The sequence below is a fragment of the Sphaerodactylus townsendi genome, linkage group LG13 (assembly GCF_021028975.2).
Source record: "Sphaerodactylus townsendi isolate TG3544 linkage group LG13, MPM_Stown_v2.3, whole genome shotgun sequence".
Taxonomy (NCBI): domain Eukaryota; kingdom Metazoa; phylum Chordata; class Lepidosauria; order Squamata; family Sphaerodactylidae; genus Sphaerodactylus; species Sphaerodactylus townsendi.
In genome coordinates this window covers 5,494,800-5,512,202 of record NC_059437.1, presented here as the reverse complement: position 1 = coordinate 5,512,202, position 17,403 = coordinate 5,494,800, and the positions used below count along the sequence as shown (strand labels likewise).

At 47.3% G+C, this 17,403-nt stretch overlaps 1 protein-coding gene across 1 annotated transcript in view; it reads left to right on the top strand.

Moving 5' to 3' along the window:
• ATG4A (autophagy related 4A cysteine peptidase) overlaps positions 1–16,417 on the top strand; it is a 25,429-nt gene extending 9,012 nt beyond the window's left edge. The window contains exons 2-14 of the mRNA XM_048513652.1: positions 1,384–1,455; positions 1,765–1,836; positions 3,829–3,927; positions 4,878–4,979; positions 5,896–5,968; positions 7,529–7,608; positions 8,535–8,722; positions 8,831–8,909; positions 12,971–13,032; positions 13,076–13,129; positions 13,334–13,390; positions 14,582–14,693; positions 16,144–16,417. Of these exons, the coding sequence (XP_048369609.1) occupies positions 1,384–1,455; positions 1,765–1,836; positions 3,829–3,927; positions 4,878–4,979; positions 5,896–5,968; positions 7,529–7,608; positions 8,535–8,722; positions 8,831–8,909; positions 12,971–13,032; positions 13,076–13,129; positions 13,334–13,390; positions 14,582–14,693; positions 16,144–16,208 (1,115 nt within the window). The 3' untranslated portion in view covers positions 16,209–16,417. The remainder of the gene's footprint in view (positions 1–1,383; positions 1,456–1,764; positions 1,837–3,828; positions 3,928–4,877; positions 4,980–5,895; positions 5,969–7,528; positions 7,609–8,534; positions 8,723–8,830; positions 8,910–12,970; positions 13,033–13,075; positions 13,130–13,333; positions 13,391–14,581; positions 14,694–16,143) is intronic.
• Positions 16,418–17,403: the final 986 nt, after the last annotated feature.

Below are 17,403 nucleotides of genomic sequence, written 5' to 3'. Positions count from 1 at the left end.
GCAGGCGCAAGGCAGCCTTCTTGGCTGGGATCCGTGTGTGGGGGGGTGTCCGTCCGCCGTTTGGGAGGGGAGGGGGTCGCGTGTTTTTTTGTTAATTTTTAGTTATTTTCTTTTAAAAGTTCAAAATGTTAAAAATGTGTTCTTTACATAAATAAAAAATATTTTTCTCTGTAGCACTTCGTGGATTTCATAAGCAACACACTATAATTGTTTTATATACAAATAGTAAAGGTAAATAACCAAAATACACAGTGTTATCTTCATTTTAAATGTCAAAAAGTATTTGCGGCTCTATGTGTTTTCTTTTCCGTGGAAAATGGGTCCAAATGGCTCTTTGAGCGTAAAAGGTTCCCTACCCCTGGCATAGGCGAATACTTTTTACTATCATTATTAAGGTCTTGAGTCACAGCGACGCAAGCATCTTCTCTACTGATAACCATTTGCATATCAGGGCTGTCTCCCATAGCCAAAAATCAAAGGGCAAATATGAAAAGTAACAAGACACTGGAGTCTATAATTATCCTTTTGCAGATATAAACTTTGTGATTAGCAAAGAAGAGTAGACTTTGAGACAGTTTATTTTAACCTTTTGCCTTTTTCTCTATGAAAAAAAATCACAAATTAAACTTTTTAGGTCATGAATCGCGAGTGTCAATGCCTGGACCCTGTCACGTGGGATCTAGCTTCAATATTTGTGAGAGTGAAACAGAAAGCCTTTATTGGCATATTAAAAGAACACCGCAGCTACAAAACAAACACATCCAATGCCAACCCGCAAGACACATCAGTCCATGTTCACATCTTCACCAATTCACACTCCACTGGGCCCGAACCACCCAACAACAAGCAAATTCTGTCTGCATCATACTGGCCATGTTTGTTATAATTACTATTAGCAAGAGACAGAAATTAAGACACATATTAAATCTAAAATTAATACCGCAGGCTCGAAATACCGCAGGCTCGAAAAGCGGGAAAAACTCCCTGCTGCTGAGAAGTCCCCATTGGGCATAATAGTCATATGGATGTCGTAAGTCTAAAGCCCTGGCTGCCAGTGTAATGGGGCTAATGGCTGGGAGGAAGCAACTAACATCAGCTCCTGCCCAGTCCGCCCCACTATGCCAGCGGCGGTACGGATGCTGGCACTGTGTTCCAGCGCTGGGGAGGACCGAAGCAGTTGCACTCCAGCAGAATTGCCCCTTTGCTGGGGCAAGTGCCCCAGGGAGGGCATTTTTACTGGCACTGCACTACTCCCCCGGGCAGATCCCCCCCTTTGAATGGGGCTGTAAGATGCTGTTAAGAAAACACTGTTAAGAAAACACCAGGACAACTGCTAGAATTAGATTTGGCACAAGAACTAAGCAGGGATCATTATTTTTACAGAGTATCTAGAAGAGCTTCCAGAAACTGATGAGCCAGCGTGGATCTTGGGAAGGCAGCACCACCTTAGAAATGGTAGGTTTAGTATGTTTATATCCTTCAAAGTTATGCATTCAAAATTTTGTGTTTGGAACTAGCGCATTGGCTTCTGTAGACTGCAGATGTCCTGGGGAACCAGCCTACTGTGTGCATTGACAAGCATGTGAGTGTAAGTAGACAACAGGAAATTGGTTAGACAGGATGCTATCGTGACGAGGGTTGCTGGATGAGAGGTATCAGAGCAAATGTTGCTGCAGAAGCTAGGTTAGCATGATGAGATAATTTGGCAGCTGGACACCCCCCCCTTCCCATCGTAAATGTGTTTTGTTTGTTATTAATCTCTAGATAAATCTAAATTGCTGTCTGATATAAGTGGTCGCCTTTGGTTTACCTACAGAAGAAAGTTTTCACCAATTGGTAGGTATGCTTCCTGGGATATAATCCATCTCTTCTCTCTGTTATCTTCTCCTTCACCCACCATGTTATGTTATCTTCTCCTTCACCCACCATGTTACATTCTCAGATATGTGAACCATGGAAAGAGTGTAAGCGCAGAAGGAAAAAGAGTGAAAGAAAGAAAGAAACAGCAAGTGATAGAAAGTGAGAGCAATAGAGAAAATATAAGAGAAAGGAAAAAGGATTTTGGATTCATAAAGGAAAGATAAACTTTTCTTTCCCTCCATTATTTTTTCCTTATAATGGAGAGCTGGCAACCATAAAAGCGGCTGACCAAAGAAATCATGCAGGCCTTAAACCTATTCTTTTACTAATAATGCTAATTCAGCTAAATAACTCTAAAGATGCCTCTTTGTTCACAGTTATACAAAATGTGCATACTAAACTGTTTCTGAGACCCTGTTGTACCCAGAAGATGCTTTAAAAGTTACCCTCTTCCTAAAACAATAGAAAGACCTATGGGAATGTTCAAACTCCTTGTTTAAGGAACAGGGCAACAAGAAACATTAGTGATAAGAGGAAACAAAGGTTCTTGGTTCACTATACGTCAAAAGGTGAAATGCTGACATCTTCCAATGGGGACTTTGGTAAACCCCAAAATACTGTGGGAAATCTTCACCTTTTGTATGATTGATTGATGATGTAGGTACTTTGGGTATATTCTTTGCTGCCATTTTCTTTGTAACTCGTCATTAATACTATAAAAGTGAGAACCCACTGCCATTTTTCATGGCTCCCCTGACCCTGTCTTTGCCCTAAGTTGGCTAAATAAAATTTTTCAGAACTTTATTTCTTTTCGACTTGAGCTTCTTTGAGCTTTTATTATTTAAACCGTTACCCCGTAGTAACAAGAGTGAACAATTAGCTCTGAAAAATAGATCTTATTTTTATTGCTTCATGGGAATGGAAAAGGATCAAATCTGTACTCGTTCGGTCAGAGGTTTGGATTTGCTCTGTTAATACCAAACAGTCTTAATTTCTTCTAGGCACATGCCTGTTTCCAAAAGACCTCTGGAATCTTCAAAATTATAGCCAATGGGTGTCTTCCAGCAGTCCCAACAGGTGGAACGATTGATGATCACTTCCCTCCCCTGTTGTCTTTTTGTAACTTGGCAGCGTGTCAAGCCTGACCTTCCCTCTGGGGGCATCTGACTTTTAAAGTCTCAAGAGGTCTCACAGCTCTTATGAGATTAATAGTAGGCCTGTGGTCCTTGTAGGATGCTTCTCACATCCATGTTACTGTGGTCTTAGCAAAAACAAATCCAGTGTGAAATTTCATGCCTCTTGCATAATGTTGCCAGTATACTGGTACCAAAATGAGGCCCAAATTACTGTTCCAGCCAGAGTTTAGGTTGGTATTAAGCATTTTTCTATGAGCCTTGCTCAAAAGTGGAGTCCAGGGTGTAGGGATGCACTGCTGACCCAGCAGCACCGTAAGTAGAGCGCTGGCACACCGGCGCTCCTACGGCCTTCTGGTCGCACCGCTCCCCCGCCCCTCATCCCCCGATGAGTCACAGGTCATGAACTACCTGGCTCACAACCACCGGGTGTCCCGGACAAAGGGACAATGGTCTTGCCCCCAGGTGAGGATTAGGCCCAGACGCTGATGCTCCTCTCCAAGCACGTAGCAGCAGCCAGGTGAGATCATGCATCACATGATGATCTCTCAGTCTCCCGCTCTCCCGGAATTCCCCCCCCTCACGCTCCTCTCTACATGCCCCCGCTAGAATCATAATAAAAGGTGCCAGGAACCAGCACGCGAGAGAGTCGCTAGGAACACGGACACCCGCGCTCCCGCTGCTGGCGCTCTCCACCAGATGAAACCTCCGCGTCTCGCCTCTTCCTTAGCAACGACCCTGCGGGGATGACTACACAGGGGATACTGGCAGTCTTATTTCTGGGGTGGGGGAAGGAGCCCAGTTCATCACATAACCGTGGGGATTTTTCACCCAGGTGGCACGGGCCCGTCCTCTGATGCCGGCTGGGGCTGCATGCTGCGATGTGGACAGATGATGCTTGCCCAAGCTCTGATCTGCCGGCACTTGGGGCGGGGTGAGTATCCCTTTTTCTGGAAGTGAATTCCGTGTGCGCGCGCGTGCTCAACCCTGCCCTGGAACTCAGGCGGGTACGGTGGATGCTAAAGTGATGTAGAAGATCCTCTTCAGATTCTGGGGCTGAGGAGTGCTGCGGCTGTAGCACTTCTGACTCCCACCGTAGTCTGTTTGTCACAGACTTCAGCCTGGCATGTAGAACAGAAGTCAGTCAGTTTGTACTGAAGTCCTGTTTATCTGAGGGACCTAAATTCTTTGGACTGCTCTCACTGGATTTCCCAGTGTCTTGGTTTTATTCATTCATTTAGAACAGTGTTTCCCAACCTTTTCGAGGTCAGGGTACCCTTGACCTCACTCTTCATATCTCACGGTACCCCTGCTGCCACCCTCCACCTACCCCTCCTATTGCCCCTGCTTGCCAAACCCCCCACCTTCCCCTCCCAGGGTGAAGGGAAGCACTGGGGGGGTTAGCGGCTGCTGACCTTGTGGCAGGCCCTGCCCCATGGGCCAGCTCCATGTCCTTGCTGGCGCCGGTGGGAGACACCACAAAAATGAGGGGGGGGGGCGGTAGTGTTGCCGCGGTACCCCTGGGACATGCTCACGGCACCCCAGGGTACCACGGTACCCTGGTTGAGAATGGCTGATTTAGAATATTTATAGTCACAGGCAGTGTTTGAAGTGTAACTTTTGAAGCTTAGCAAAGAATAGGGCTGAAGCAGTCTTAAAATTCAGAGCTCATATGTCTTAAAAACAGCTGCTCTGGAAAATCCCTGAGAAAATGATACGGGTTTCACCGAGAGCCTAAATTATGGTTGCAAGAGGGACCTGTAGTGCGTTTTAAAGATATGGCGCCACCACCCACAGACTGGATCCATGTGATAACCTGCTGTGACTCTTGCGCTTGGTGAGGGAAGAGACTGCAGTGTCTCAAATCCTGAATGATTTTCACAGATTGGCTGTGGGAGAAACATGGAAAGCAACCCGAAGAATATCACAGGATCTTGCACTGTTTCCTGGACCGAAAAGACTGTTGTTATTCCATCCACCAAATGGGTAAAAGTGGTTTTAAATGCTTCCACCCACTCTATTTTCCAAGCTGTTTATTTGGTATACATTTGGGATTCCTAGTAAATACAAGCTACCACATTAAATAAAATGCTGTGACTGCAAGGAGCAAGTTAGACTTTTATTTATATGCAACACTGCTGTAGAAACACTGCTGTAGTAGAAACATTGCTGAGTTTTCTGCTGAGATATCCTTGTCTTGAAAAGAAAGATGGGGTAGAACCAATAAATTTCATAGCAATAGGACAGTTATTTTATTCATCACTTAACTGCTATCCACTTTCTCATGAAAGATTGGCTCCCAAAGCAGCTTGCTATAGTTATCCAGAAAACACAAACTAACAGCTGAAAGGAGAACCAATGACCACAAAATATGGAGAAGATTTGACAGTACAAATAATAAAATAGGCTTAAGTAGGTGGGAAATAGAAGGTTCCAGTGCATCTAGAGCTCCTAACCTATTCTTTGTCCAGCTGAACCTGACTTGGGTGGGACAGACACTGTATCATGGGAGATGGAGCGGTGGTTGAATTTGGGAAATACCTGAACCCCTCCCTCTCTCTTTCATCTATTGCTCATTCAGTGGTTTTTGGCAATATCGTTGTCCACTGCCTTAAAGATTGCTGGTTTATATAGTAGCAGTTTTGGGATCTCAGAACTATTACCCCTTCTTTGTGAGTTGTAAATATTGTCTAGCAGACTGTGCAATCTGGCTGAAGTCCTCTGACTCGTCATAATCTTCCAGCATGACCCTCAAGGTTGAACAAGCTGCCAAATCCGGGAAGCAGATCACTCCAGTGAGCCGGGAATGTGTACAGTACAGTAATGCAAAGAATGTGCCCTTTCCTGCGTGCAGTTTCCTGACACTTCTATTCTTCCGTGTGTCTGTTTGTGATCCACACAGCACAGATGGGTGTTGGCGAAGGGAAGTCCATTGGAGAATGGTTTGGACCAAACACTGTGGCCCAGGTGTTGAAGTAAGTAATCACATAGGCAGTGTGGTGTGTAGGATTTCTGCTTTTTAAATTATTATTATTATTGTATTGTCGAAGGCTTTGACGGCCGGAATCACTTGGGTGCTGTGTGGTTTCTGGGCTGTATGGCCGTGTTCTGGCAGCAGTCTCTCCTGACGTTTCGCCTGCATCTGTGGCTGGCATCTTCAGAGGATCTGATGTTGGGAAAGCAAGTGGAGTATATATACCTGTTGGAGTGTCCAGGGTGGGTTGTCTTCTTTGTTACTCACAGACAATGTTTCTTCACCCACCCTGGACACTCCAACAGGTATATATACTCCACTTGCTTTCCCAACATCAGATCCTTTGAAGATGCCAGCCACAGATGCAGGCGAAACGTCAGGAGAGAATGCTGCCAGAACACGGCCATACAGCCCGGAAACCACACAGCACCCACATTATTATAATTATTTATTCAATTTGGTATACCGTCCCATAGGAAAAAAGAACCTTGCAAAATTCTGTTGGATAGAACCATTGGCCATTCCTTGTTCTCTGTTTTAGTTGCACGCCCCTCAGCCGTAAAGGCTCGTCCTGCAAGAGGTTGTTAATCACGTTGGTTTCAGACATACGTAGGGGGTCTCCTGTTTCATTCATATAACCTCCGAGGTAGGTCAAACTGAAAAGCGCCCCAACTGCAGTTTAAGGAAGCTTAATCTTGGCTTGGCAAGTCACCTGAGTGAGTAAACTGTGGATTCTGACTGGGCTAGCAAACCAGAATAAGAAATCATGACCTGAGACGAGCTTGCAAATGTGATCTGCGCGAACGATGGTTTGGTGCCACGTTTGAATTAGCGAACCTGAGGAGGCTGCTGTCCCACCTCTAGAGTCGACTGTGCCTGAACCCAAGTAGGTGGAAATTGGACGAACAGCTGTCAGCCACGGTTTGCCCGTACATAGCAGTTCATACCTTTTGCATTTTGAATAAGGGTAGTTTGGCCTGATGCCTGCATTAAGACCCTGACTGGCTGAGGGTCGCCGGCTGAGTAGGGATTTGAACTTGGGTCTTGCCAGTCCCATTGCTGGCCTACGTACCGGTGGCTTCACTCTGGGCCTCCTCCTGGGCCCAGAGGCCAGAAACAGGATGTCTTGTGCCTGACAAAGTCATGAGTCAGAAGACAGCTGAATGAATTGATCCAGGTGATTCAAGTAGGTAAAGCAAACCTGTTCCTGTCAATGGGTGGGGTGGAGGAAGAGGGAGCCAACCATTTTTTTCTAAACTAAAACCTCAGCATTCAGGTTAAATTGCTGGGTTGGCACTTTGCAATAAATAAGTGGGGTTTGGGTTGCAATTTGGGCACTCATCTCAAAAAGGTTCGCCATCACTGTCCTAGTTGGACACCTTAACCACCAGGCTGGCTCTCTACAACCCGCATAAACATTCTTTTCATTATGATTTAAGATGTTTTCAAATCTTCTCTTTTCCCCAAAGCACCTCTGTATCTCTCTAGGTGTAATGAAGGTGAGACTTTAACTTTAAACGGGAACGTCTCTTGATGAATGGCTTTTAATGTTGTCATTCAGGAAACTTGCGCTGTTTGATGAATGGAATTCCTTGGCTGTTTACGTGTCTATGGACAACACGGTGGTGATTGAAGACATTAGTAAGTTGAAAACACCTCCTCGGCAACTTGAATGAGGTTTCTGATGGGCCCAGGCTGAACGGGGACTGAGCTCCAGTGTCTGTGTAGGAAAATACTGCATCTGGAGAAGTATGGCCAGTTTTATTTCTCAGATACGTTCCATTCTGCATTGTTGCACAGCCATGTGAAATCACAAGGTGTGTCTGAGGAACAGGGTAGCAGGAATTAGGATAGTGCCTTCAGGCAAACTCAGTAACCAACATACTGCCCGATTGATCTGTGTCCCCTTCCTAAAGCCAGGGCATTGATCACTGGATGCCAGGCCACCGCACTGAATTCTGTTACTGCATCGAGCAGATTCCCTTCCACAGATGTTATAAAGCTTTAAAGTTCCTTCGCGAGGACCGGTGCCAGCAATCTAACTGCGAACTTCCTTGAAAGGGACGTAATCTTAGCAGGCTGGAGGTCTTGCAATCTCTTGTGCCTTGTTCAATCGGAGATTGTGATGCATGTGATGCCTCTGAGTCTATTATCTTATTAGCACGGAGGTTTGGTCACTCTTGCAAGTTAGAAAGAGTCATTGCGGCTCGTTCCCTAGCCTTAAAACCCTCCACTTGTGCTTTCGTGTCTGGTGGCCGTCTGGATTTATCCAAGTTGGGCAGTCAAAATGTCTTTGGTTTTGTTCCTTCCTGCTGGCACCTTGCTGGAGTTAAGGTCTTTGCCCCCAGCTGATCATCCTTCATGAACAAGGAGCTTCTCTGTTTCCCTCACTGAAGGTGGAACACTGTATCTGTGTGTGGGGTGGGGGTGGGGGAGCTGTTTCCTCTCCAATGAAGTGACAAAGGAAGCCAGTTTGTGCCAAATTTGTGTGTGTGTAGCGGTGTAGTGGGTGACAAAAAGGAAACAAACGCATGTTCAGCAAGAAGGTGTTCTCTCTCTACTCCCAGAGAAGATGTGCTGGTTCCCTTCGCAGAGCTGTCCTGGCGCCCACTGCAGTTCGCTGTTGCCCAAGAATGTGCTCGGCCGAAGCAAGAGTCCAGGAGATTTCTGCTGCAGCTGGAAGCCCCTGTTGCTGATCGTACCTCTTCGTTTGGGGATAAACCACATCAATCCGGTTTATGTGGATGCTTTTAAGGTGCAGCTCCCTTACAGCATGTGCTTTTGAGCGGGTCAGCTGGAAGGTTTGTTAAAAGATGCTTGTGGCAACTCATCTCTCAACATTCTCTCTCCTTTGGCTCTGTAGGAGTGTTTTAAGATGCCGCAGTCCTTGGGAGCTTTAGGAGGAAAACCAAACAATGCCTACTACTTTATAGGATTTTTAGGTAAGAAGGAAAAAAATAATAATTGCAATCTTGCAGTTGGAATCCTGTGACATATTTTGTGTTGGGCTGCCCTTGAATGCAACCTGGAAACTTCAGCTGGTCCAGAAAGTGCAACAGAGATTACTGTCAGGCAGTGTCATACCTGCCAGAGGGACATGGGGTCACGTGGGGCCCCACAGATCGAAACCTTCGGCGGGCCTACTGGGTGCCCACAAGAGGGAGAGGCTGAAGTGGGTGGTTGACTTCTTCCTGCAGTCCCTCTGATGTGGGGAGCCGCATGACAACCGCCTCCTGCTGGGTGGAGGGAAGAAAAGGCCAGTCCCTTTCAGAGGGCGTGCCAGCCAGCCCCGCCAAGCATTCTCTGCCTCCTGCCAGCTTGGCCCAGACCCATCCATGTCTGAGGATGCGCCTGCCGAGGGCCCAGGAGGAAGAAGAAGAGTTTGGATTTATATCACCCCTTTCTCTCCTGCAGGAGACTCAAAGGGGCTTACAATCTCCTTGCCCTTCCCTGTGAGGTAGGTGGGGCTGAGAGAGCTCCAAAAAGCTGTGACTAGCCCAAGATCACCCAGCTGGCGTGTGTGGGAGTGTACAGGCTAATCTGAATTCCCCAGACAAGCCTCCACAGCTCGAGCGGGGAATCAAACCTGGTTCCTCCAGATTAGAATGCACCTGGTCTTTAACCACTACGCCACTGCTGCTCCCGGGCCAGCCTCCCGGGCCATGACTCCGGGTGCAGGGATGTGCGTGGCCACCTCCGTGCTGGCCGACGACCCAGACATCAATGTGAAGGTAGTTGGGGGTGGGGACGGCAGCAGCTGGTGCTGGGCCAGGAGCCTGCCACAGGCAAGGCCTTGTTTTTATGCTCCCCATTGGAGGCCAGGGAGCTGGGGTTGATGCAGTAAACAAGGCCTTGCCCCCCCCCCCCCCCCGGGCGCTGTTTTATGCTGGTATGCCCCTGCTGTCAGGGTCTAGCTCACAGGTTTCAAACTCGTGCCCCTCCAGATGTTATGGACTACAGCTCCCATCATCCCCTGCCAGCATGATGCTGGCAGGGGATGATGGGAACTGTAGTCCATAACATCTGGAGGGGTGCGAGTTTGACACCTATGGTCTAGCTGAGGGAAACGTATCTTTGAAACAGGTTGCCAGCTCAGTTCAAGGTCGTGGTTGTGACTTGTAGAACCCTTTGCGTCCTGTGGCCCCCATGTACTTCAGGGACTGTCTCCTTTCACATGTTCCTGTGCCCCAACTGCCCCTTCAGGCTTCCTGGCCTTTCCCACTGCAGCTCCCCACTCTGTGAAATGAGCAAGGGGGGATGTGGAATCTTCTAGTATCAACTGATCTAATCAGATCTCCAATTAAAGCAGGGTTGGTGCTAGCACGGGAGGCTTTGCAGAGGAAGGCAATGGCCATCCGCCTCTGCTTCCTGGCTTGTCTTGAAAACCCTCTGGGGTAGCAGTAAGTTGGGTGTGACTTGATGGCACTTTATATATATTGCAAATGCCTTAACAGTCCAGGTGCTCGGGAGCAACAGCCGCAGAAGGCCCTTGCTTTCACCTCCTGCAGGTGAGCTCCCAAAGGCACCTGGTGGGCCACTGCGAGTAGCAGAGAGCTGGACTAGATGGACTCTGGTCTGATCCAGCGGGCTTGTTCTTATGTTCTTATATACACCAGTGGTGGCGAACCTATGGCACGGGTGCCAGAGGTGGCACTCAGAGCCCTTTCTGTGGGCATGCGTGCACAGAGTTTGTCATGTGGGGAGATGGAAAATCACCCCCTCCCACACACACACACACACACACATCTAAGCTGACCTTGGCACAATATTTTACCTGGGAGCAAGCTTGGTTGCTGGCAATGGGGCTTGCTTCTGAGTAAACCCTCCTAGGGTCATGATTCACCCATTCGAAGTGTTGCATGGTTGCTTCACTAAGCTTACTCTCGAGTAACGCGAGCCTCAGAGCAAACTGTTTTTTCTAAACTAAAACCTCAGTATTCAGGTTAAATTGCCGTGTTGGCACTTTGCAATAAATGTGGGTTTTGGGTTACAATTTGGGCACTCGGTCTCGAAAAGGTTCGCCATCACTGATATACACGCAAGAGGTGAGAGGAAGCCCCTTCGTTGGAGAGTTTTGAGAGGCGCTGGTTCGGGCTTTCAGTGAGGAATGGCTTCTTATTTCGGCAGGACAAAATATTTGAGAGTTTTATTTTGTCCGTTTTTAATCTGTAATTTTTATTCCTAAAACCCCCTGTGAGGCAAGAGGAAAGGTAGGGTACAAATACTTTGAATAAAATGATCTTTGTTAGAGGGGATGGGAAGAACCCTTCAAAGAATGATTGGTTCAAGTTGAAATTGTGTCATGTGATTGTGAAGGGCAAGGGGGAACGACAGCCAACGGAAAAGTTCACAACAGTGCTTTGTACTACAAAACGGAATTAAATCCCCCCCCCCCGTTAGAAAATAACTAAAATGGGGGAGGGGGGTTGCATGCTTGTGAACAGTTCTTGCTGAAGGTGTAGCTGGATCAGGTGTAGCTGGGCTGCGGCAGGTGAATCAACTGAAACATTTTAATCTGAGCTTTCATCTGTGCAAGGGTGGTCAGCAGGCCTGTTTGGATGCTCATTTCTCCCACCCCCAAACTATCCAGAGAGGGTAATCTGCAAGAGGCCTCCAGCTGCACCTTCAGCATCTTTCCTCACCATATTAGGCAGAAATAACCAAGCTGGGAGGTTGGAGGTTTGTGTGAATGTGGGGCTTCTATTAGCTGGAAGGTGATGAAGCCCTTGATAGAGCGGCAGTGGCGTAGGAGGTTAAGAGCTCGTGTATCTAATCTGGAGGAACCGGGTTTGACTCCCAGCTCTGCCACCTGAGCTGTGGAGGCTTATCTGGGGAATTCAGATTAGCCTGTACGCTCCCACACACGCCTGCTGGGTGACCTTGGGCTAGTCACAGCTTCTGGGAGCTCTCTCAGCCCCACCCACCTCCCAGGGTGTTTGTTGTGAGGGGGGAAGGGCAAGGAGATTGAAAGCCCCTTTGAGTCTCCTGCAGGAGAGAAAGGGGGGATATAAATCCAAACTCCTCTTCTTCCTCTTCTTGAAAGAGAGATTAAATAGAGAATCTTGCATTCAGCTCTGTGATTTGCCTCTGGTGAAAGCAGCAGATTTTAAAAGCTCGTGAAACCTCAGACAGCTTGTTACACAATCTTTCCACGGACTAAGGTGAAGGGGCAGAACATCCAAAGAAGCTTGCTCTCAAGTGTCGTCCTTTTGATCATTTCAAAATCAAGACAACCATTTAAGCTTCTCCCAAGGGTGTAATGAGGGGCACTCACAATGGGACTCTTGCAAGGATATCTAGAATGGGGGTCTGCAACCTGCGGCTCTCCAGATGTTCATGGTTCATCACACTGATGAGATCTAACTTTGGCACATTCTAGACCAGGGGTAGGGAACCTGCGGCTCTCCAGATGTTCAGGAACTACAATTCCCATCAGCCCCTACCAGCATGGCCAATTGGCCATTCTGACAGAGGCTGATGGGAATTGTAGTTCCTGAACATCTGGAGAGCCAAGCAGTTCCCTACCCCTGTTCTAGACCTTTTGCCTGGGAACTGGATTCTCCCCCCCTGGGTGGCAGCCCCAGTTTTTGCTATGCATGCCTCTGCAACAAGGAGGGAGAGAAAGAGTTCATCTGGCAAAACTGTTGCATTAAGCAATGGCGCTGAGTACAAGGGGTCTGCAGCCTGCATCTCCAGATCGTTGTTCTGATGGACCACAATTCATACCATTCAGCCCTGCCAGCATGGCCACAATTAACCATGCTGGCAGGGCTGAGATGGGAATTTTATGATCCATGAACATCTGGAGAGCCACGTGAGATTGCCGACCCCTGTCCTAAGGCAACAACATAAAGAAACTTTGCCTGGTTGTGCTCAGTTTCAGCCAAACAGCAGAGGCGCATCGTGCTAACACATCTGGAGTCCTTGGCTTCCTTTATGGCAGCCCTTCTGACATCTCTTGGGACTTTCTGTCAGCAATGCAAATAACTCTGTCCCTACACAGGAAACGAGTTGATGTATTTGGATCCTCACACCACCCAGCTTTTTGTAGACTCCGAAGAAAACGTGGCCTTGCCTCGATGACTACGAGCTTTCACTGACAACAAAGTCCGCCGTACATGATCGGATGAAGATCCTGAATCTGGATCCCTCTGTCGCCTTGGTAGGTGTTGGAATGAGATGTGCGCAAGGTGGAATGGAGAGGGGGGCATTAGTTGATCTGAATGACATCATCTTTTCACCAGATAGTTGTCTCAGCTCACGTGCAGATCAGTGGCTTTCAGAGTTTCCCACACCAGTGGTTCTGATTTAGTCGTTTTCTTAACCTGCAAGTTATTTCTAACCTAATGTTCTTGTAATTTCACAGGGCTTTTTTTGTAAGGAAGAAAAAGACTTTGATAACTGGTGTAGCCTTGTGCAAAAGGTAAGCATTGAGAAACCCTCCCAAAGGAGCAGCAGTGGCGTAGTGGCTAAGAGCAGTGGCTAAGAGCAGGTGCACTCTGATCTGGAGGAACCGGGTTTGATTCCCAACTCTGCCACTTGAGTTGTGGAGGCTTATCTGAGGAATTCCGATTAGCCTGTACACTCCCACACAAGCCAACTGGGTGACCTTGGGCTAGTCACAGCTTCTCGGAGCTCTCTCAACCCCACCCACCTCACAGGGTGTTTGTTGTGAGGGGGGAAGGGCAAGGAGATTGTCAGCTCTTTGAGTCTCCTACAGGAGAGAAAGGGGGGATATAAATCCAAACTCTTCTTCTTCTTCTATACTGTAAATAAGATACCCTTCCAAAAAAACCCGCACCAGAAACAGAAAAACATCTCTGGTTTACTGCTTCTTATATACTTTCTATGGATAATCATTTAATGGTAGGAAGAAAAAGCAAGATCCTGCTCCAAACAACCAACCAACCTGGGGAAAATATGAACGATATTTTTTGCTGCTCCCTGGCAGGTGCTTTAACTACTCAGATGTCACATTGGCTACACTGCTGTGATGTCACAGCACTGTGTGAAATGGCTCAGAAAAATATTTTAATTGCAAGGGAGTTAAACAAAAAGCAGAAAGGGCTGAGGGAGGCAAAGAGCTGCAAAATGAAAAAGCAGGTTCAGAGGTATTACCACGTTTCTAATTTTTGTGTGCCTTCGCTGGTGCCCTTGTGATGGTGCATGCTGTTAAATGATCAAATTGTGCCACAGGTAATTAAGGCTTAGGTTGTTTCAGTGGAACGCCATTTGGGCTTCTCATCAAATCCCCAGGCATGGTTTGGGGTTTGAGAGTATTTTGGGTCCTCAAATGGCCACGTGTTTGTAAAGTTGGGATTCCAGAAGTTCATTCTAGAGCTACCTGGAAGCGAGAGCGTCCAATCTTCCCTCTGTTGGTAGAAGCACACTAGCTTCACAAGTGCTGCTAGAGAGGAGGAAGAGGAGGAGGATCTTTGACCGAAGAGCTCACCTCCCATCTAGCTGGAGAATGACGCACACTGTAATGGGACATGGTGGCTCTTTAACCAGGCTGTTGTGCCTTTGCAGTTCACAAGCGTCCTCGGTTCTCCTCTCAACTAGTTTGTGCGGGTCTCATCTTGATGCATATTTTAAGAACTGTCGTCCTCCCCAGGAGATCCATAAGCAACAGAGTCTGCGTATGTTTGAGCTGGTTCAGAAGCACCCCCCACACTGGCCTCCTTTTGTACCTCCTACAAAACCAGAAGTGACAACAACTGGAGCAGGTATGAGATTGGAACGAGAGACTCACCCTCTTGAGGCTCCTTGTCATTTATTCGCTTTTTAACTCTTTCCTTCTCGACTACAGAGAATGTGTCATGCCAGGAGAGGAGCTCTAGAGCAGGGGTGGGCAATTATTTTTTCCATGGGGCCGCGATAAGAAACAGAAAATATTGGCGGAGGGCTGGGCCAGCAGTAAGGCTTTAGGCACTTTGAAAGTCTCAGCAGCGGCAGCCAAGCTGCAAACGGCTTCTGCGGGGCTTTCAAAGATCACGCCTTCAAGCCTCCCCAAGGCAGGCTGAGGGCTAGTTCAGGGTCATCCTGGCCGGGTTTGGATGTGGCCCTGGGTCGATAGTAATGCCCAGGTCTGCTCTAGAGGGAGTTCCCCATCTTTGTTAATGGGGACTTCTGCACTACACAGACTTCTTCCATAACCTTGGAGAAAAAAGTTTTGACTCCAGTGGCACCTTTAAGACCCGCAGTTTCATTCTTGGCTTGGGCACACACACTCAAAAAGCTGATACCAGGAATAACGTTGTCGGTCTTAAAGGTGCGCACCTCGGACTCAAAACATTCGCTTCCTGCCACTTCCTGAACCATTAAGACAGCTACCCACCTGAACCACTCAGAGGTGGTCACTGGAACGGCGGACTGTGGCTTCTGTGTTTGCTGCCTCTTTGCCTCGGCTAGACGACCCTTCCTTCTCTTCCTGCAGCTGTTGTTTGACAAGGGGCCCTAAGCTGAGTGCCAGAAAACGTCTTGTGCTCTCTGCTTTCCCTTTAAGTTAGCGCTGACCTTCTTGAAACAAAACTAGTCCTAATAAGTTGGTTTCAGGGGGTAGCCATGTTGGTCTGTAGTAGACCCACAATCTTTGAGTCCAGCAAAATTTTCAAGGTATCGGTTTTTAAGAGTCTTGTGCCTAATAAATAGACAAGCTTGGATCTCATGGTTTCTGCTAATAGAGGGGGAATTTTCTCCAGCTCTCCCATTTGCCTCTAATCCTGTTTGGGCTACAGGAGGAAGCGAGAGGAAATCCAGCCCTACTGATGGAAAGGGGGCAGTTTATTGCAGGATCAAAGCCCCCTCCCTTTCTTTTTGCTACACCAGGAAATACCCTGTTTCCCTGAATATAAGACATCCCCTAAAAATAAGACATAGTAGAGGTTTTGCTGAAGTGTGAAATATAAGGCATCCCCCGAAAGTAAGACATAGGAAAGTTTTTGTTTGAAGCATGCCTGACGAACAGAACACAGAAAAATAAGACATCTCCTGAAAATAAGACATAGCACATCTTTGGGAGCAAAAATTAATATAAGACACTGTCTTATATTCGGGGAAACACGGTACTTAAGATTAGATTGTAATGTAGATGAACTTGCTCAGATAAATCTGTGCCATAAAAACGCCACAGCGAAGCTCTCCCTTGAGAACTGTTTGGTTTTTCATTTTCCACAGAGCTCATTGAGTCCACGGATAAGCTCTTTGAACTGGAAGAAGAGTTTGAGATTCTGAGTGTCTGAAGGAAGCGTCTGCTGACCTTTTGTGTGCCCGTGTGTAGCATATGCCGGTGTCTCAGAACACACAGCCTTTCTAGCCCCAAAGTGCCTGAAAATGACCCACAAACAGAGCACAAGAACTGAGTAGCTCTGGGAATCGAGGCAAGAGTTCCGAACACTTCCCAAGTGGGGAAGAGAATTGATCCTGGACTGAGACATGCACCCCCCCCCCCTCCCCCAACATATAATGTCTGAAGAAAAAAGACTGAGGAAAAGAATGCTGTCTGAGTAACAACTCTGTTCTACAGCTGGGAATTTAATGCCTTGGAGGCTTTGGTACCCTGGATGGCTATTGTTGGTCTGTGTTGTACAACGCAATACTTCTGCTCACGCCAAAAGCATGATAATCGAAGTGAAAGGATTGTATTGACCTCTTGTTCCTTCTTGTGGACAGTCCCTTCGGAATTGTTTCATTGTCTTGTCTTAAAGAGATCAGCTGGATCAGGAGGAAGACTGATTGGCGTGTAAAATACGTAATGTTTTGGCAACCGTACTTTGTTTCTATATCAGGAACTGTGTCGAATCAATGAGATTTTGCAGCGGTTCTCCTGTTTCTAGGAGACACATCAGAAACTGGCGAGGGTGCTGGAGGGCACTCAGGACCCTTGAATGGCATCCCTGGCACAAGTCTGCCCCCGAAAGGAAGGCTGGCTGAGCAAGAAAAGCCAGGCCTGAATCTTGGCGTGGCGCTCTTCCTCTGTGATTCTCATTATGCACATTTCACCTTGACCTTAAGTTCAAATCATTATTAAAACTTTTTGTTTCTGAGCAAAGAGTCGTTCATTTAAATTGTATATTTATTTTAAAATAGAAACATTTACACTTTTGCTGTAAGGGCACTTTTACATGTGCGTCTAATAAATTTCTTAAATATTTAAGAAGCTGGATCCGTGTGGGTTGTCTGGCCTTTCATAACCAATGAAAGTTGCCTTCTTCGTCTGTGGCTGATTCCTCTTTATTTTGGCCCCTCGGGTGACCATTTGGATGACGTTTGGGTCCCCTGCTTGCAGAAACAAAGTCTAAGCATCTAATATAGAGATTCCCAAAGTGGGTGGTACCATCCAGGTGGGGGCAGAGGTGGGATCCAGCAGGTTCTCACAGGTTCCCGAGAGTAGGTTACTAATTATTTGTGTGTGCCGAGAGGGGGTTACTGGTGGTA